Source organism: Gorilla gorilla, chromosome 4, assembly GCF_029281585.2.
Source record: "Gorilla gorilla gorilla isolate KB3781 chromosome 4, NHGRI_mGorGor1-v2.1_pri, whole genome shotgun sequence".
NCBI classification, from domain to species: Eukaryota; Metazoa; Chordata; class Mammalia; order Primates; family Hominidae; genus Gorilla; species Gorilla gorilla.
Genome location: NC_073228.2, coordinates 63,604,399 through 63,625,391, shown reverse-complemented (window position 1 = coordinate 63,625,391; position 20,993 = coordinate 63,604,399). Strand labels below are relative to the sequence as shown.

Sequence of the window (20,993 nt, the reverse complement as noted above, 5' to 3'; positions counted from 1 at the left end):
CTGCCTTCCAGAGTATTCAAATTTGAAACTTAAAGACCATAGAACAGATTTTGTGGATTTAGCATTTTATAATGTATCTTCCACATTTTACACAAAACACCGGAACATATTTTGCTGTGTTCTGTTAAGGCCTTGTGAAATAACATAGGAGGTATATGATCTTAAATCTAGTATACAACATTTCTTATTCTATTTATACTGCTTTCCTTGCCATTAAGAATATAGCCCAAATCAGTGATAAAACTCAAAATAATTAAAAAGAGCAAAAACAGATTTCTAGTCCTCCTCTCACACCTACTAAATCTGTGGAATTTCTGGGTATGGACCAAAGGATCTGTATTTTTAAAGTTCTCGGGTTGCTTCTTAAGAGTAACTATGTTTAGGATGTGGCCTAAGTATTTAAGGTTGTCATGAAGTAGCTTAAGACCAAAGGTTTAACTGTATTTCGTGATAGGTATAGGTATTAGTGAATAAGGCTCTTAGTAAACTCTGTAGGAAAAGATTTTTGTACTGCTTGGTTTTTTTCTGTGAACTTTTATATATAATAGCTAATTATTCACTAGCATTTTAGAGTCTGCATTTAGGAACTTAAACCTCAGAGGAATTACTTCATTTGAGTTAAAACAAACCCTAACATTTGGTAATAGAAATGAGCCAAAAACACAACAGGTGAACTTTATGGTATATAAATTATATATCAATAAAACTGTATTAAAAAAAGAAAGGTTGGACTTTTGAAGAAAAATCACTGAATATGGTATATAGTTATCAACATGATTGGTGTATGGTTGTAAAATTTTAATGAGTCATTAATGATAAATTTTATCAAACTCAAATTTGTCTTACCTACCTTGAGTGAAATAATTTTGTAAATTATATAATTGAGTTATAAACTATAGGCATGACTTGGAGATATTGTGGGTTTTGTTCTCAACCACTACAATAAAGCAAATATCATAATAAAGCAAGTCACATGAATTTTTTGGTGCCCAGTGCATATGGAAATTATGTCTAGGCCTGGCACAGTGGCTCACGCCTGTAATCCCAGCACTTTGGAAGGCCGAGGCAGGCAGATCACTTGAGGTCAGGAGTTTGAGACCAGCCTGGCCAATGTGGTGGAAAACCCTGTCTCTACTAAAAATACAAAAATTAGCCAGGCGTGGTTGCAGGTGCCTGTATTCCAAGGTACTTGGGAGGCTGAGGCAGGATAATCACTTGAACCCAGGAGGAAGAGGCACGAGAATCACTTGAACCCAGGAGGCGAAGGCTGCAGTGAGTCAAGATTGTGCCACTGCACTCCAGCCTGGACAACAACACAAGACTTCATCTAAAAAATATATATATATATATGTCCATGCTATACTGTAGTACCGTAGTCCATTAAGTGTGCAATAACATTTTGTCTAAAAAAGACAGTGTACGTACCTTAATTTTAAAATATTTTCTTTCTTTTTTTTTTTGAGATGAAGTCTCACTCTGTCGCCAGGCTGGAGTGCAGTGGCGCAATCTTGGTTCACTGCGACCTTCGCCTCCTGGGTTCAAGTGATTCTCCTGCTTCAGCCTCCCGAGTAGCTGGGACTACAGGTGCCCGCTACCATGCCTGGCTAATTTTTTGTATTTTTAGTAGAGACGGGGTTTCATCATCTTGGCCAGGATGGTCTCGATCTCTTGACCTCGTGATCCCCCCACCTCGGCCTCCCAAAGTGCTGGAATTACAGGCGTGAGCCACCGCGCCCAGCTTAAAATATTTTATTTCTAAAAAAAAGTTAATGATAATTTGAGCCTTCAGCATGTCATACTATTTTTGCTGGTTGAGAATCTTGCTTCCATGTTGATGGCTTCTGACTGATCAGGGTAGTGGTTGCTGAAGGTTAAGGTGGCTGTGGCAATTTCTTAAAATCTGACAACAGTGAAGTTTGCCCATCAGTTTTCTCTTTCACAAAAGATTTCTCTGTAGAATGCAATGATGTTTGACAGCATTTTACCCATGATAAAACTTTCAAAATTGGAGTCAATCCTCTGTAACTCTGTTACTGCTTTATCAACTAAGTTTATGTAATATTCAGAAATTACTTTCTTTGCCCATCTATTACAAATAGTTTCTCATCCACTCAAGTTTTATCATGAAATTGCAGCAGTGTAGTCACATCTTCAGGCTCCATGTGTAATTCCAGTTTTCCTGCTGTTTCCACCACATCTGCAGTTATTTCCTCCACTGAAATATTGAACCCCTCAAAGTCATCCATGAGGGTTGGAATCCACTTATTGCAAACTCCTGATAATGTTGCTAATTTGCCCTCCCATCAGTCGGAAACGTTCTTAATGGCATCTAGAATGAATTATTTCCAGAAGATTCTCAATTTACTTTGCCCATATCCATCAGACAAATTGCTGTCTATGGCAGCTATAGCCTTTGTGTGTTTTTTTTTTGTTTTTTTTTTGAGATGGAGTTCATTCTTGTCGCCCAGGCTAGAGTGCAATGGCATGATCTCGGCTCACTGCAACCTCAGCCTCTCGAGTAACTGAGATTATAGGCCTGCATCCCCATGCCTGGCTGATTTTTGTATTATTAGTAGAGACAGGGTTTTGCCATGTTGGCCAGGCTGGTCTCGAACTCCTGACCTCAGGTGATCCACCTGCCTCGGCCTCCCAAAGTGTTGGGATTACAGGCATGAACCACCATGCCCAGCTGCTATAGCCTTTCTTTCTTTCTTTTTTTTTTTCTTTGAGATGGAGTTTCGCTCTTGTTGCCCAGGCTGGAGTGCAATGGCACTATCTCGGCTCACTGCAACCTCCGCCCCACTGGGTTCAAGTGATTCTCCTGCCTCAGCCTCCCAAGTAGCTGGGATTACAGTCATGCACCACCACGCCCGGCTCATTTTGTATTTTTTTAGTAGAGACAGGGTTTCTCCATGTCGGTCAGGCTAGTCCTGAACTCCCGACCTCAGGTGATCCTCCCGCCTCGGCCTCCCAAAGTGCTGGGATTACAGGCGTGAGCCACTGTGCCCTGCCGGCCTTTCTTAAATAATAAGGCTTGGAACTCGAAATTATTCCTTGATCCATGGGCTGCAGAATGGATGGTGTATTAGCGGGAATAAAAACAACATAAATCTCCTTTTATATCTCTATCAGAGTTCTTGGGTGGCTAGGTACACGGGCAAAGACCAGTAATATTTTGAAAGGAATCTTTCTGAGCAGTAAATCTCAACCATGGCCTTAAAATATTCACTAAACCATGCTTAAATGGATGTACTGTCATCCAGGCTTTGTTGTTTCATTGAACAAGCACAGGCAGAGTAGGAGTTTTGGAATGGTAAATGTGCATTGACTTCAACTTAAAATCACAAGCTGCATTAGCCCCTAGCAAGAGAGTCAGCCTGTCCTTTGAAGCTTTGAAACCAGGCATTTCATAGTTGCTCTGTAGCCATGAAAGTCCTAGATGGTATCTTCTTCCAATATAAGGCTATTTCATCTACACTGAAGATCTGTTGGCTGGGCATGGTGGCTCACACCTGTAATCTCAGCACTTTGGGAGGCCAAGGTAGGTGGATCACTTGAGGCCAGGAGTTCGAGACCAGCTTGGCCAACATGGTGAAACCCCGTCTCTACTGAAAATAGAAAAATTAGCCAGGTGTGGTGGCAGGAGGAATGCTTGAACCCAGGAGGCACAAGTTGTAGTGAGCCAAGATCGTGCCACTGCACTCCAGTGTGGATGGCAGAGTGAGACTCTCAAAAAAAAAAAAAAAATCTGATGCGTAATGTAGCCACCTTCATCAATGACACATTGGCTAGATCTTCTGGATAACTTGCATGTAGCTTCTACATCAGTACTTGCTGCTTCACCTTGCACTTTTCTTTCTTTTTTTTTTTTTTTTTTTTGAGACAGAGTCTCTCTGTGTTGCCCAGGCTAGAGAGCAGTGGCACTATCTTGGCTCACTGCAGCCTCCGCCTCCTGGATTCAAACGATTCTCCTTCCTCTGCGTTTCCTCCCTAGTAGCTAGGACTACAGGCACGCATCACCACACCCGGCTAATTTTTGTGTGTTTAGTGGAGATGGGGTTTCACCATGTTGGCCAGGCTGGTCTTGAACTCCTGACCTCAAGTGATCTGTCCGCCTTGGCCTCCCAAAATGCTGGGATTGATTATAGGAGTGAGCCACCATGCCGGCCTACCTTGCATTTTTATTTTACGGAGATAATTTCTTTCCTTAAACCTGATGAAGCAACCTCTACTAGCTTCCAACTTTTCTTCTTCAGCTTCCTCACCTCTCTCAGCCTTTGTAGAGTTAAAGAGAGTTAGGGCCATCCTCTAGATTAGACTTTGTTTTACGGGAATGTTGTGGCTGATTTGATTTTCTATCCAGACCATTAAAGCTTTCTTCACATCAACAATAAACTTGTTTTACCTTCTTATCATTCATATATTCACTGGAGTAGCACTTTAAATTTTCTTCAATAACTTTTTCTTTGCATTTACAACTTGGCTATTTGGTGCAAAAGGCCTAGCTTCAAAGCCTGTCTCAGCTTTTGACATGCCTTTCTCACTAAGCTTAATCACTTGTAAGTTTTGAATTGAAGTGACAGATGTGTGAGTATTCCGTTCACTTGAACACTTAGGGGTTGCTGTGGGGTTATTGATGGCCTAATTTCAACATTATTGTGTCTCAGAGAATAGGGAGGCCCAAGGAAAGGGAGACAGACCAGGGAATGGCTGGCTGGTGGAACTGTGAGAATACATGTTTATTGATTAAATTCACCATCTTATATGGGCACAGTTCATGGCTCCCCAAAACAATTACAATAGTAATGTAAACAATTACTGATCACAGATCACCATAACAGATATAATAATAATGATGAAAAAGTTTGAAATATTGTGAGAGTTACCAAAAGGTGACACAAAGACATCAAGTGAGCCCATGCTATTGGAAAAATGGTGCTGGTAGACTTGCTTTGACACAGGATTGCTACAAACCTTCAATTTGTTTAAAAAAAAAAAAAAAAAAGTAACATCTGTGAAGCACAATAAAGCAAAGTGCTGTAAATTGAGATATGCCTGTATATTAATGTTATTTATTTATTTATTTATTTTATTTTTGAGACCAAGTTTCGCTCTGTCACCAGGCTGGAGTGCAGTGTGGCTCGATCTCGGCTCACTGCAACCTCCACCTCCCGTGTTCAAGCTATTCTCCTGCCTCAGCCTCCCGAGTACCTGGGACTATAGGTGCACACCACCACGCCCAGCTAATTTTTGTATTTTTAGTAGAGACACGGTTTCACCGTGTTGGCCAGGATGGTCTCAATCTCCTGACCTTGTGATCCACCTGCTTCAGCCTCCCAAAGTGCTGGGATTACAGGCGTGAGCCACTGCACCTGGCTGAATATAATTTATTTAAACTTTTTAATTTTGACATTTTATCTAAAAATGACCATATTTTGGGAGGCCAAGACAAGTCAATCACTTGAGGTCAGGAGTTTGAGACCAGTCTGAGCAATGCAGTGAAACCCCATCTGTACAAAAAATAGAAAAATTAGATGAGCATGGTGGTGTGCGCCTGTAGACCCAAATACTTGGGAGACTGAGGTGGGAGGATCACTTGAGCCCACAAGATGGAGGTTGCAGTTAGCTGAGATTGTGCCACTGCACTCCAGCCTGGGTGAAAGAGCAAGACCCTCCCAATAAATAAGTAAAACCAAGCAAAGTTGCATGTTCTTGTTAACTCTTCTAAATTTAGTAATTACTTTTATTCTTATATAACTTTCTGAGGAAAAGTCCTGTTCATAATTCTTTACCTTTTTTCTCCCCACAGAAATGGCAGGATATTATTAAGGAAGTCAAGTTTCTACAAAGAATAAAACATCCCAACAGTATAGAATACAAAGGCTGTTATTTACGTGAACACACAGCATGGGTTGGTATTTGTTCTCCCCTTGTTGCAATTTTAGCTGATTTTGGTTTATAATGAATTAATTCAGAATATCTCATACTGATTGTGTAAATGCATGCAAAAACACCTGAAATGTTAGTTCGTACTGAAAGAAAACAAGCAATATTTCCTAGAACTTGTAGGCAGTAAGAGATAATAGAACTTTTGCAAGTCTCACTGCAGAGATTTTTCAGAATTCTGTTGACCTTTGTATGTATGATAAAATGTCCTATGACAGTTTTAGTAGTACCATTCAAACATTGTGAAAACAATCATGTTACTTGAGGTTGAAAGTTGGCATATGTTTTCTTGACATAAATGTACTGTAATGCATTTAACCAGAAAGATCTTGGTGAAATTTGGGTGAATCCTGGTGAAATTTGAGCTGATCACGATTCCTTGGTCGAATAACACTAAAGATAGAGAATTGTTGCACTTTATTATAAGAAGTAGAAATTTATTTTGCCCTTTTGTTACCAGGAATGGCCCCTTATTTTGAATAATTAATAAGTCACAGCTAAGTATCATTTTAGTATACGTACTGTAGATTTAGATTTGTAATGTTTGGTACATTTTTATCCAGTTTGTTTTGGTAGTGGTAGTGGTGACTTGTAAAATTGAGGCTATGATTAAAGAAAAAGTAACATTAGATGGGTAACCTCTCTGCCTCTCAGGGTTCTCCATCCATAAAACAAGGATACTAATAGGACCTACCTCATAAGATTATTCTGAGGATTAAATTGGTTACTATATAAAAAATACCTGGCACATAGGAAGTGCTCTGTGTTTGCTTTCAAAGAAACAGTTGTAACCTAAGCTTTGTATAGTTTTTCCTCAGTATCTGTGGGGGATTTGGTTCCAGGACACCCACCCCCAGGATACCAAATCCCTTCTATAAAATGGAGTATCTGCACATAACCTGGGCACATCCACCTATTATTTTTTCAATCATCTGTAGATTAGTTATAATACCACCATGTGAATGCCATGTAAATAGTTGTTACGTTGTATTGGCTTTTTGTTTTATTTTTATTGTTATATTGTAATTTTTTAAAATTTTATTTATTTATTTATTTTGAGACAGAGTCTTGCTCTGTCGCCCAGGCTGGAGTGCAGTGGCGCAATCACGGCTCACTGCAAGCTCCGCCTCCCAGGTTCATGCCATTCTCCTGCCTAAGCCTCCCGAGTAGCTGGGACTGCAGGCACCCACCACCACACCCAGCTAATTTTTTATATTTTTAGTATAAATGGGGTTTCACCGTGTGTGCCGGGATGGTCTCAATCTCCTAACCTGGTGATCTGCCCGCCTTGGCCTCCCAAAGTGCTGGGATTATAGGCATGAGCCACCGTGCCCAGCCAATTTTTTTATTTTTTCAATTATTTTTTATATATAGTTGGTTGAATCTACAAATCTAGAACCCACAGATGTGAAGGGCTGACTATACATATAATTCTAGAGAACACAGTTTTCTGTCTTCTAACAATGATCAATATTGTTACTATAGGTTTGTAGTAATGGAATAGTACATTTTTAAGAAATAGTGTATTTCTTTATAATTTTAATTAGTAATTATATATGAAATACACAGGTTATAGAAGTGATTATATGTTGGCATTATTAAAAGGTTAATGTATCATTGGCTTGACTTTATGCATTTAACAAATCACTGAATACATAAATATTTTTTATTAAAAAATTTTAAAAATATATTATTCTGAGTAATATCTATATAACTTTTTTTTAAGGTAAATGGTGACTAGAATTTTACTTCAAACTATGTTCTTGATCTACTGTGTGAACTTATTTTATCTTAAATTTATATTAAATCTTTATAATAATATATTTTAATGCTTTTATAATTTTTCCATGTAGCTTGTAATGGAATATTGTTTAGGATCTGCTTCAGATTTACTAGAAGGTAAGTTCCCTTTGATTATTTTTTAAAAAGTATTCACAGAATAAAATGATAATTTAGACATTATTTAAATGATATTAATACCAAATAATGTAAAACTTTCCAGAAAGAGCAGAACTCTTAGTCTTGTTCAAATTCTCAGCATGGTATATGCTGTCCTTATTAAATATTATATGTTATACAGTAGCTTAAAATAGTCATGTTTTCTCATTGTGACTTTACAAGTATTTTTCTGAATTCTCTGTCATTCTGCTCCTCTTGTTCAAAACAAAGATAAGTGAAAATAAAGAGAGAACTCTGTTACTATTGTTTTTACATCACCAAATAATTATTTAATATCGTTAGCTAAGAGAAGAATTGGCTATGAACTGTACTTTAACAACTGACACAACTGCATACAAGTTATAAAGTTTAATAATCTTTATCATCTTGGAAAATAAATCTCTTCTTGCTAAGTATCAGTTTTTAAAAATTGCCCCATGTATTAGATATGTATTTTTTTAACAAAAGTGATCTGTGTATTAATTATTTTGAAATAAATTTTAAGTTCACAAAAAGCCATTACAAGAAGTGGAAATAGCAGCAATTACACATGGTGCTCTTCAGGGATTAGCCTACTTACATTCTCATACTATGATTCATAGGTAAGTGCTTTGGAAATTATCATATATTGATAAGTAAATGGCTTGTTGCATATACCAACTTTAGAATTTATTAACTCTAAAGTTTTTATTGGTTAAAGCCAAATAAAATAATATAAGCTCATATTTTTTTAGATTTTTCATGTCCTAAAATGAACATAGTTGTATACTTTATCTCACTAGGATAGTTTTTATCTTTGCCTATATGTGCTGCTGGACCTTGTAGAAATATGTATACTTTCTAGATTTGTGGTAGAAATTTAGCTATAGAATCATTTAATTTGCAAACTGGAATGGGCATTAGAGAATCATACAGTTTTTCTTTCTCATTTTACCGGTAAAATCACTGATGTCTCAATTTGTGACTAATTTCCTAAAGGTTGCAAAGCTGAGTAGATAGAGCTAGAACTAAATCTAGATCTTTTGTCTTCTTGGTAACTGATAATGACATATTTATTCCATTGATTCTATGACATGGACGAATAAAAGCTGCTTAAGGCAAGGTGGCTCACACCTGTAATCCCAGCACTTTGAGAGGCCTAGACAGGTGGATCACTTGAGGTCAGGAGTTCGAGACCAGCCTGGCCAACCAATATGGTAAAACCTCGTCTCCACTGAAAATATGAAAATTAGCTGGGCTTTGTTGTGGGCATCTATAATCCCAGCTACTCGTGAGGCTGAGAGAAGAGAATCACTTGAGCCTGGGAGGCGGAGTTTGCAGTGAGCTGAGATTGTGCCACTGTACACACTGTACACTGTACCACTGTACAGCCTGGGTGACAGAGTGAAACTCTGTCTCAAAAAAAAAAAAACAGAAGCTGCTTAAGACTGTTTATGCTTTTGAGCTGTGGTCCTTGATAATCCTTGATAATGGATAGTAACTTTGAAGTTAAAACATTTTATAATGTATTTTTCGCACTGGTATTGGTTCTAGCTGTTTTAGAAGAAAGTTAGCATTTTCTTATTACATATATGAACGAGGCAGTACATTTTAAACTATATAATAGAGTCATTGTGAGTTAATGGGTTATCATTTTTTAACATGAGGATAAGATCTGAGAGATACCCACAAGCTAGTAAATAAGTGAGTGCCATAGTTGGAATTTCAACCTAAGGTTTTCTCATATTTAAGATACCTCTCCATTTAAAAAAAATCAAATGGAGGAAAAATAGATTCACTTCGTGTTATGCTCTAAAATATTGTAGTGAGAATTAACAAGGGCTTGGAAATTCAGCACTTTAATTTCTGTTTTAATTTTTGAATGATTAAGTATATATTATAATGCTAATTAGATGGACAGTCTTATTATATAAATACATGTTTTCTTAGTTTATATAGACTGTATGTTTGCTATTTCAGAAAAGTAAATTTGGGATCATTGATACTACATTATCCATATATTTCAGTTTTTATTTTATATTTAGGAAAACTATGCTGACGTTTGGAAATGATACGAATACATCTTTATGTATTTATTTATTTTGAATAAGTCTTAAAAAGTTTGGAGAATAAGGTTCTTTTATATTTTCTTTTTTGTTTTTAAGTTAAGTATGGATACTCAGAAATCTTACGTATGATGAAGAGATTGTTTGCTAATTGCAATATATTTTAAAAACCATTGTTTCTACCAATAAACAGAAACTAAAATATAAACTATGCTCCAATGAACTAATTTTCTTTTTTTTACTGCTATTTGTCTTCTCTTTTAGAAAATTATTACTATATGTTTATTTGAATTCTGTAGTTTTTTGTTTTCTAATTTGAATATTAATTCTCATTATCCCAATTGTGAGATTACCCCAGCACTTAATTATTTTGATTTCTCTTTCTCTATCCTATGAATTCTTGTTTCATTTTTATCGTTTTAAACATAATCTATTGAGGGAAAGTTAAGTAATTTTCTGTATTCCCTAAACCTAGAGATATCAAAGCAGGAAATATCCTTCTGACAGAACCAGGCCAGGTGAAACTTGCTGACTTTGGCTCTGCTTCCATGGCATCACCTGCCAATTCCTTTGTGGGAACGCCGTATTGGTAAGAATAGTTAAAGCAGTCAGCAGCCGTTTTAAGTGTCTGTCTATGTTTAACATGAAATACAAATGAAGTGTAAGGTAAAGTACTGTCAGGAATGTTAAACTCGGCCAGGTGCAATGGCTCACACCTGTAATCCCAGAACTTTGGGAGGCCGAGGCAGACAGATCACTTGAGGTCAGGAGTTTGAGACCAGCCTGGCCAACATGGTGAGACCCCATCTCTACCAAAAAATACAAAAATTAGCCAGGCATGGTGGTGCACGCCTATAGTCCCAGCTACTTGAGAGGCTGAGGTAGGAGAATCACATGAACCCAGGAGGCAGAGGTTGGAGTGAGCCGAGATTGTGCCACTATACTCCAGCCTGGGCGACAGTGAGACCCTGTCTCTCAAAAAAAAAAAAAAAGATTAAAATTTTTAAAAAAGAATGTAGGACACTAATTGAAGACATGAATTAGTGATTAGTGCTTCATTTACAAATAAGATGCCCATAAGATTGATAATTGTGTGATTGAGTTGCAAGCTGCCCTAGCCACTTTTATCATGGAGCACCATTTTTATTTGAAAGAAAGACACAAACAATGATTATTCAGTCTTGGTTATTGTGGCAGATAATTTTCTTTAATAAATGACATGAGCTTATAACTTCAAGGAAAACAACTGACAATACTTGTTGCCAATAGTAAAATTCAATCTTTTAAGCAAAAATTAGACTTTTTTTTTTTTTTTTGAGACGTAGTCTTGCTCTCTCGCCCAGGTTGGAGTGCAGTGGTGTGATCTTGGCTCACTGCAACCTCCGCCTCTTAGGTTCAAGTGATTCTCCTGCCTCAGCCTCCTGAGTAGCTGGGATTACAGACAGCAGCCACCACACCTGGCTAATTTTTGTATTTTTAGTAGAGATGGGGTTTCAACATGTTGCTCAGGCTTCTGCAACTTCTGACCTCGTGATCTGTCCACCTCAGCCTCCCAAAGTGCTGGGATTACAGGTGTGAACCACTGTGCCTGGCCAAAAAATAGACTTTTGTAATGGGATCCTGAGACCAAAATATTTGAGAACCACTGGCCTAAAGGATATGAAATATTATAATCTGCAAACTTGAGCAGATGCAAAATATAATTCTGCCTTGGGAGCCTCTTTCTTTTGGGGTGGCTGTTACATGATAATGATGGATAGTGAAAATAAATCTCACACTATGGGCCAGGTGCGGTGGATCACGCCTGTAATCCCAGCACTTTGGGAGGCCAAGGCGGGCGGATCACCAGGTCAGGAGATCGAGACCATCCTGGCTAACACGGTGAAACTCCATCTCTACTAAAAAATACAAAAAATTAGCCAGGCGTGGTGGCAGGCGCCTGTAGTCCCAGCTACTCGGGAGGCTGAGGCAGGAGAATGGCGTGAACCCGGGAGGCAGAGCTTGCAGTGAGCCGAGATTGCGCCACTGCACTCCAGCCTGGGTGACAGAGCGAGACTCCGTCTCAAAAAAATAAATAAATAAAATAAATAAATAAATAAATCTCACACTATATATGCATTGCTAAATATTTACCTCACAACCTGTAATGCACTTAGTTCCCATTATAAAAATTCTTATGTCCAGATATATTGGCTAGAATTCAAACCAGTGATCTCCATGTAGATGACTCTTACATTCTCAAAGGATAGTATACTTTTTAAAAAAAATCTTTAATTTAAATTAACGTTTTGTTCTAGGATGGCCCCAGAAGTAATTTTAGCCATGGATGAAGGACAATATGATGGCAAAGTAGATGTGTGGTCTCTTGGAATAACATGTATTGAACTAGGTAAGCATTGTTCTTCATTACTATGGATTGAGTTTTGATCAATGTTTTACCTCAATTTCTGTACCAATCTATAAAAATTATAGATTTTTATCTTAAATGTCACTTTATAAGGGGGGCAATACATTTATTAAGGTTTTCACTTTGGTTATTTGGTAAGTTTTATTTATATTAGGGTTACCTATATTATATTTGCTCTGTTCCATTATATCTAAAATAATTTTCCACTGTGGTTTTAATTAAGTTTGAGGAATCTATGTCTAACATTAATGAGTATTTGTTAAACACCTAGAATATGTTTATGATTACCAGATTTACCAGCTATAGAAGATCTGTAAGCCATTCATAACTAGCTGGGGTAGTTACTACTTTTTTCTTTATTTTTAATTAGGGATGAAATTAGATGTCAGACTGTCATACCTACATACCATTTTGTAACAGTTTGATATATATATATATATATATATATATTTTTTTTTTTTTTTTTTTTTTTTAAGACGGTAAGGCCAACTTCATTCTACAGGGGCCATGATCCATAGGTATGTGGATCACTGTAGCAGGGTCTTGCAATGAGAGAGAGAGAGAGATTGGACTCAATTTCCTGTAGCAGTTTGATTTTAAGCACACATTTTGTTAAGTTGTTCATAAATAGAACTGTGCTAAAAAGAGTGGACCATCATAACTTCTGTGAGCCAATAAACTGTCACTGTAATTGAAGATGCTGGCCGTCTTCTTGCTCTGGATTTCCCAATGGAGGTCTACCAGCCCAATAGTCTTTTCCTTTTTATCTTCTTATAAGAGCATTGCATTAAATTTTACTTATTTATTTATTTTTGAGACATGGTCTTGCTCTGTCACCCAGGCTGGAGTACAGTGGTGCAATCTCAGCTCACTCTAACCTCTGCTTCCTGGGATCAAGCAATCCTCCCACCTCAGCCTCCTGCATAGCTGGGACTGCAGGCACACACCAGCACACCAGGCTAATTTTTGTATTTTTAGCAGAGACAGGGTTTCGCCATGATGCCCAGGCTGGTCTTGAACTCCTGGGCTCAAGCTATCCTCCTGCCTCAGCCTCCCGCAGTGGGGGGATTTCAAGCATGAGCCACTGCGCTCATCTAAACCATTCTAAAAGGAGTGACTAAGGATGGAAAATAATACATTAAAAGTAAAATCTATTGGTAATTTTGATTAATCATTATCTACTCGAGTTTGTCAGTAGTTTTCTAAAATAAGTATAGGGAAAATGAGGTAAAATGAAGGTAAAATCTTGCTTATTATTACACAGTAGATTAAAGTTACGATTTCTGTTACAACCAGACTACCTTGCAGTCCAGTTTTTTTTCCCTAAAATGTAATCTTGAAGTATTTTCACTTTTGTTGGAATTCCTCTGTTAACTACTCCCTTCAAGCTCCACATCCTGCTGTTTGTTTTATAGTTTAACAACATCAACAGAGATTTGGAGATTACCATGTCATACTTGGGATTTCTTTGTCTTAATTTGAAGTTTGCAAAACTATTTCTTCCATTTGAAAGTACCTTTAGGTGTCCTAAACTCTAATCTCTATTCTTTTACCTATGATTCTTTTTCCTACTCATAGATCCTAATTTAATTTCTTAAGAAGCCTGGGTATACATGTACAGAAGCTGGTTAATGTACTCTTTGCCCATGGGGTCCTTTTACATTCTTAATGCTGGCCGATGCATACATGTGCCCCTCAGTGATAGTGAAATTGCATTAATGGACCTGCTAGATTTCATTGATATATTTTAAGATTTATTTGATTAGAAGGTATTTGTTGGCTCATTGTTGTGCTTAGAACAAAATCTACCTAAACTTTGTAGTTTCTGTGAAATGGCTTCTTCTTTCTAGCTTCTTTTTATTCTACTTCATAAAAGAGTTCCTTCACAATAGAAGTTTTTATACTTAAAGGAACTTTAGATGTGACTGCCTTTAAATAATTTTGCATGGTAGAAATATTTGAAATAATTTCTTAGAATTTTAGGCATTCATTTGGTATCTTCACTTTTGTAATCTTTCATAATAACTTTAAACATTTTACTTACAAATGTTTTGAATATTTTGAAGTGCTAAGTCAGGAACTATATTTTAAGCCTGATTATGGTTCTAGGTGAAAGGTCTAAAGTAGCACAGGCCAGGAAAACTTTCTGCAGTGAAGGAAGTGTTCTGTAGCTATGGCTTTTCAGCTAAAGGAGTGAATTTTCTAAAATTTTATTTAAATACATTTTCATTTAAATAGTCACATGTGCTAGTTAGCTACCTTTTTAGATAACACAGGTCTAGAGGTATGATTTTCGTTTTTTTTCTTTTCTTTCTTTTTTTGCGGGGTGGGAGGGAGACAGAGTCTCGCTCTGTTGTCCAGGCTGGAGTGTAGTGGCACAATCTTGGCTCACTGCAACCTCCGCCTCCTGGGTTCAAGGGATTCTCCTGCCTTAGCCTCCCAAGTAGCTGGGACTACAGGTGCCTTCCACCACGCCCAGCTAATTTTTTTATTTTTAGTAGAGATAGCTTTTCACCATGTTGGCCAGGCTGGTCTCCAACTCCTCACTTCAGGTGATCCACCCACCTCAGCCTCCCAAAGTGCTGGGTTTATAGATGTGAGGTATGATTCTCAATGCAAATCCGATTCAGTCTTGGGACACATATTTATGATAATATCCTTTTCTACTTTGGAAGAGTTAAGGATAGCAAATTAAAGCAAACCATTTTCTTACAGTATAGGTAATAGAAAAAATTTACATCAATTTTACCATTATTGGTCTTGATAAACATAGTTGTGAATAGATATGACTCTTTCTTGCTTTAGTGTCACAAAGGTTGAAATTACTTGGTTATGTCTTAATACCAAGAAATCTTATAATACATAATTTTTCATGAGTGGGTTTGCTTACATGTTTCTTTAAAGTTAATCTGATGAAAATTCTTAGTTTGTTGTTATTCAAGCTGCATGATTATATAATCTTTATAAAAATATAATTTACCATTTTTAATTACATAAATATATGTTTAGGGTATAAAATTATAGAAATACAAAAGGAGCGAAAAGAAAATAAATTATTCATAGTTCTACTCTCAGCTGGATACAGTGGCTTACATCTGTAATCCTAGCACTTTGGGAGGCCAAGGCAGAAGGATTGCTTAAAGCCAGAAGTTTGAGACCAGCCTGGGCAGCATAGCAAGACCTTGTCTCTACCAAAAACAAGACAAATAAGCTGGGCATGGTAACCTCACACCTGTAGTCCCAGCTACTCGGGAGGCAGAGGTGGAGGACCCCCTTTAGCCCAGGAGTTTGAGGCTGCAGTGAGCTATAATTATGCTACTACACTTCAGCCTGGGTGACAGAGTGAGGCCCTTTCTAAACAAACAAATTAATTAAATTAAAATAAAACAGGAAACAAAAGTACACATAGTCATTTTTCCCATTGAGAGGAATAAATGAAAATAGTAAAATTTGAACCCATTTATCTCACCCTTTGGTGATTACTCTTCTGTATAAGTATATATAATTTGAACTCTTTCTCTGTAAATTTTATCACTGGACATTGTTTCTGAGATTTACTTTTTAGACCGTTCAGTTCTTCTATCTCAGTTTCATCTAATTTCCTCTTGAGTTTTGGAGGTATTAATTTTACAGAAGCAATCCAAATTTATGGGTAGAGACGTTTTAGAAACATGCACAAGATAATAAGAAATAGTATCTCTAACTTAAAATAAATTTGGTTTAAAATTAAGTGGTGGCTCATGCCTCTAATTGCAGCACTTTAGTAGGCCAAGGTGGGAAGATCGCTTGAGCCCAGGAGTTGGAGACCAGCCTGGGCAACATGGAGAAACCCCATCTCTACAAAAAATACAAAAAAAATTAATTTGGCATGGTGGCATGCACCTGTAGTCCCAGCTGCTTGGGGGCTGAGGTGAGAGGATCACTTGAGCCCAGGAGGTCAAGGTTGCAGTGAGCTAAGATCACGCCACTGCACTCCAGCCTGGGTGACAGACCAAGACTTTATCTCAAAAAAAGAAAAAAAGTTTAGTAGTAGCTTATAAAAATTTGAGATAAAAAATATTTGGCAGAGTGCAGTTCAGTGGCTTATGCCTGTAATCCCAGCACTTTGGGAGGCCAAGGCGGGCAAATCACTTGAGGTCAGGAGTTTTAGACCAGCCTGGCCAACATAGTGAAACCTCATCTATACTAAAACCGCAAAAATTAGCTGGGCGTGGTGGCGCATCCCGGTAATCCCAGCTACTTGGGAGACTGAGGCAGGAGGATCTCTTGAACCGGGGAGGCGGAGGCTGCAGTGAGCCAAGATCGTGCCACTTCACTTTGATCTGGGTGACAGAGTGAGATCTGACTCAAGAAAAAAAAAAAAGTTATTTGAATTTATGAGAGTCTAACACATTGTAAATTTGGTGAATCTCTTCTGTGATTTTTAGGCAAGTTTAATGTTCTTTGATAAAATTGAGAGATTTTTAATTTAATAATGAATGACAAAATTAAAAAGATATGTTCTAGCTTGATACAGGTTTGATATATTGACGGTATACCATTTAAAAGGCTTAGTGACCAAGAGGTGAAGTGGAATGGGGATTCAGAATTTGAACAGAGAAAGGAGGGCATCTGTTTAAGCAGAGAGAAGATGGTCACAAAGATGGGATATTGGTTACATAGGAGGAATTTATCAGATAGAAAAATATATTAAGGGCCAGTTGCTGTGGCTCATGCCTGTAATCCCAGCACTTTGGGAGGCCAAGGCGGGCAGATCACCTGAGGTCAGGAGTTCAAGACCAGCCTAGTCAACATAGTGAAACCCCGTCTCTACTAAAAATACAAAAATTAGCCGGGCATGGTGGCCCATGCCTGTAGTCCCAGCTCAGGAGGCTGAGGTAGGAGAATTGCTTGAACCTGGGAGGCACAGGTTGCAGTGAGCCAAGATTGTGCCATTGCACTCCAGCCTGGGCAACAGAGCGAGACTGTGTCTCCAAAAAAAAAAAAAAAAAAAAAAAAAGTATTAAGGATAATGAGAGCAGGGTTTCTCTCATTGTCAGAGAAAGCTAGAAATAAACACTATGGTGTTGGATTGGAATTTGAGATATTGTAGTAAATTTATTGTTTTCAAATATAAGTATTCAATATACCTCATGTATTTGTACAGATAGGTGTATAAATGTATTATGTACATGTATATATTCCCAACTCTGTTCATTGAGCGTGTCTGAGAGCAGTGACACCCCAGTAGCAGTAAGCACACCTAGCACAACAGCCCCTTGGAGAAATGATTGATCCAGGGTCTGGGCTAGGGAAAGCACAAGATGAAGCTAGGACATCTTAGTGTACCAGAAAGCAAGAAAGTAACCAAATAATAATGGGGCCATGTCCAAAAGACACAAGCCAGCTTAAAAAGGTTTCTACTGTTCAAATATGGGATAATTTGAACATCAAAATAAATGATATAACTTATTAAATAAAATAAAAATCTGTGACTCCATACAATAAATAAATAAAAGAATAAAGTTGAAAGTTTCATGAGAAGCAGAATATTTATGTAGATTCAGAGTACCATCTTACAAAATGCTTATTAATTACAAAGGAGAAAAGAGAAACTTTATCATGAAGAAGACTGGCAGACATGGGCCTTAACCAGGTGATCAAAGTGAATACCATCAGTAACAGAACTTCTCAAAATCATGTGCCGCCTCATAGGATATAAATTATAGCATTACCTCTGTGATACTCCTGCCAAAGGTGTTTAGCCTAACTCTAATAATAGGAAATGTCAGAAAATCTCAAACTGAGGGACATTCAGGAGTCCTGTATATCTCAGAATCTTCAGACGATTGGTTCCAGAACCCCCTCAGATAACAAAATGTGCAGATGCTTAAGTCTCATATAAAATGGTGTAGTTTTTGCATATAACCTATGCATATCCTACCATATACTTTGAATAATCTCTGGATTACTTATAATACCTAATACAATATAAATGCCATGTAAGTAGCTGTCTTAAAAATTTGTATTTTTGGCTGGGCGCAGTGGCTCACACCTGTAATGCCAGCACTTTGGGAGGCCGAGACGGGTGGATCACCTGAGGTTGGGAGTTTGAGACCAGCCTGATCAACATGGAGAAACCCTGTGTCTACTAAAAATATAAAATTAGCCAGGCGTGGCAGCGCACTCCTGTAATCCCAGGTACTCGGGAGGCTGAGACAGGAGAGAATCGGGAGGCTGAGACAGGAGAGAATCGCTTGAACCCGGGAGGCGGAGGTAGTGGTGAGCCAAGATCGCGCCATTGCACTCCAGGCTGGGCAACAAGAGTGAAACCACATCTCAAAAAATAATAATAATAATAATAATAATAATAATTGTTAATTTTTTAATTGTTAAAACATTTTTTTTTGCCAAATATTTTCAGTCTATGGTTGAAATATTTCAGTTGGTTGGTTCAGTCTGTGGACGCAGAACCTACAGATACAGAAAGGCGACCATACTTCAATTTGTCAAAGTCATGACTTCAACTTTTACCTTAAACTAAAACAAAGAGCAAATTGAACACAAAATAAGCAGAAGGTAGAGGATAATAAAGATCAAAGCAGAGATCAGTTGAATAGAAAACTGAAAAACAATAGAGAAAATCAGTGCAGATATTAAAAGAGTAATGGGGAAATATGAACAATTTTCTGTCAATAAGTTTGACAACTTGGATAAAATGAACAAATTCCTTGAAGATTGCCAATACTCAAAGCTCATTATTGCTACACGGGATATTATTGGGACATTTGAATGAAACTTGAATGTAGTTTGAATGTAGTGTAGTCTTATATCACTATTAAATGACCTGATTTAATGGATGTATTACGGTGCTTTAGGAAAATGTTCTTCTTTACGGGAAATATACACTCAAGTATATATTAAGGATGGTGAGGCTTCAGGTCAGCAATTTATTCTCACTTGATTCACTTGAAAAAGTTCTTGGAGGCTGGGTGCAGTGGCTCACACCTGTAATCCCAGCACTTTGGGAGGCTGAGTTGGGAGGATCACTTGAGCTCAAGAGTTCAAGACCATCTTGGGCAACATGGTGAAACCCCATCTCTACAGAAAATACAAAACTTAATTGGGCATGGTGGTGCACACCTGTGGTCCCAGCTACTCGGGAGGCTGAGGTGGGAGGATTGCTTGAGCACAGGAGGTCAAGGCTGTAGTGAGCTGAGATTGTGCCACTGCACTCCAGCCTGGGTGACAGAGCAAGACCCTATCTCAGGAAAAAAAAAAAAAAAAAGCTCTTTGAACTCTACTTGCAATTTTTTGTGTAAGTTTAAGATTGTTTCAAAATAAAATCATTTAAAAAAAAAAAAGGAAAAACGTGCCCAGGACTTGAGTACCCCGGGAACCTATTTTAACAGGAATGTTTCCTTTCTTTTACAGCGGAAAGGAAGCCTCCTTTATTTAATATGAATGCAATGAGTGCCTTATATCACATAGCCCAAAATGAATCCCCTACACTACAGTCTAATGAATGGTGAGTATTGTTAATATATATATTGCTCAGTGTTGAATAAATGAAATGCTTTTTCATAATCTGTTATCAAAGTGATTTAATTTCAGTTAGGTAAAATGTATCACCTTATAAGATATTAAAATAGATGTATTTTACCCTTTTAAATATATTTATTCTTTATCATGTTTCCATTTCATGGCATACGTATAACTGAGTTCAGAAAAGGATAGATGATGTCACATGAATGCAAAAAGTATTCATTTTACAAGAATTTGTATTTTACTTTCTCTTTAAATTTAGGAATACCTAATCCTAATTAAATAATAAATAGCATTTAAGCATTAATATTTTATAACTAAAATATATGTATTATTACAACCTATAGTGATATTTGATTGGAGGATGGTTTATAATTTATATGATATAAAAATATAAGTAAAATGATTTGACTTTATCAAAATTACCAGGTAATTAAAACTATTGGGATCACTCTAATTATCATATTTGTTATTCAGTTTTATCTGATATTCCTTCTAGGACTTCCTTGATTTGTTAAAATTTAGTTCATTCATGTAAAGAGGTTTATGGACAACAGATTGACAATTTTAGAAAACTAGGATTTTTATCAACAGTATAAAACTGTAGTAGAAAATTAATTCCTCAGGTGTACCTAGCATTCGATAAATTCTAGGGGGATATTTAGCATATTTAATAAATATTTTGAAATTCACAGACATATAAATTAGGGGTACTTAATTATTTAAAGAGTACATAATTATGGCACATTCATATAAGTCTTTGCCACTTAAGAATGTGCCATATAACTGTACTGAACTAATAATGCTAAAACTCTGTGCCAAAAGATTCTTTCTATATAACTCTACTTTGTGTTTAGAATTATATAGAACGAATCTTTTGACACTGAGTTTAGTGTTATGGTATGGTTTAGTACATTTTGTGCTGCTGTAACAGAGTATCAGAGGCTGGGTAATTTATAAAGAACAGAAATTTATTTCTCACTTTCTGGAGGCTGGGAAGTCCAGGACCAAGGCACTGGCAGGTTAGGACCTGGTCCTCCTGCTTACAACATAGTGCCTTTAACTCTGCATCCTTTGGAGGGGAGAAACATTGTGTCCTCACATGGCAGAGAGCAGGAGAGAGAGAACCCTCT

At 37.2% G+C, this 20,993-nt stretch overlaps 1 protein-coding gene across 6 annotated transcripts in view; it reads left to right on the top strand.

Moving 5' to 3' along the window:
* The window catches only part of TAOK1 (TAO kinase 1), a 160,303-nt gene that overhangs the window by 78,741 nt on the left and 60,569 nt on the right, over positions 1–20,993 (top strand). For all 6 annotated transcript variants that reach the window (XM_031011033.3, XM_063705863.1, XM_055388589.2 and 3 more), the window contains 6 exons: positions 5,810–5,911; positions 7,800–7,845; positions 8,390–8,486; positions 10,405–10,518; positions 12,227–12,318; positions 19,750–19,843. In XM_031011033.3, the coding sequence (XP_030866893.1) occupies positions 5,810–5,911; positions 7,800–7,845; positions 8,390–8,486; positions 10,405–10,518; positions 12,227–12,318; positions 19,750–19,843 (545 nt within the window). The remainder of the gene's footprint in view (positions 1–5,809; positions 5,912–7,799; positions 7,846–8,389; positions 8,487–10,404; positions 10,519–12,226; positions 12,319–19,749; positions 19,844–20,993) is intronic.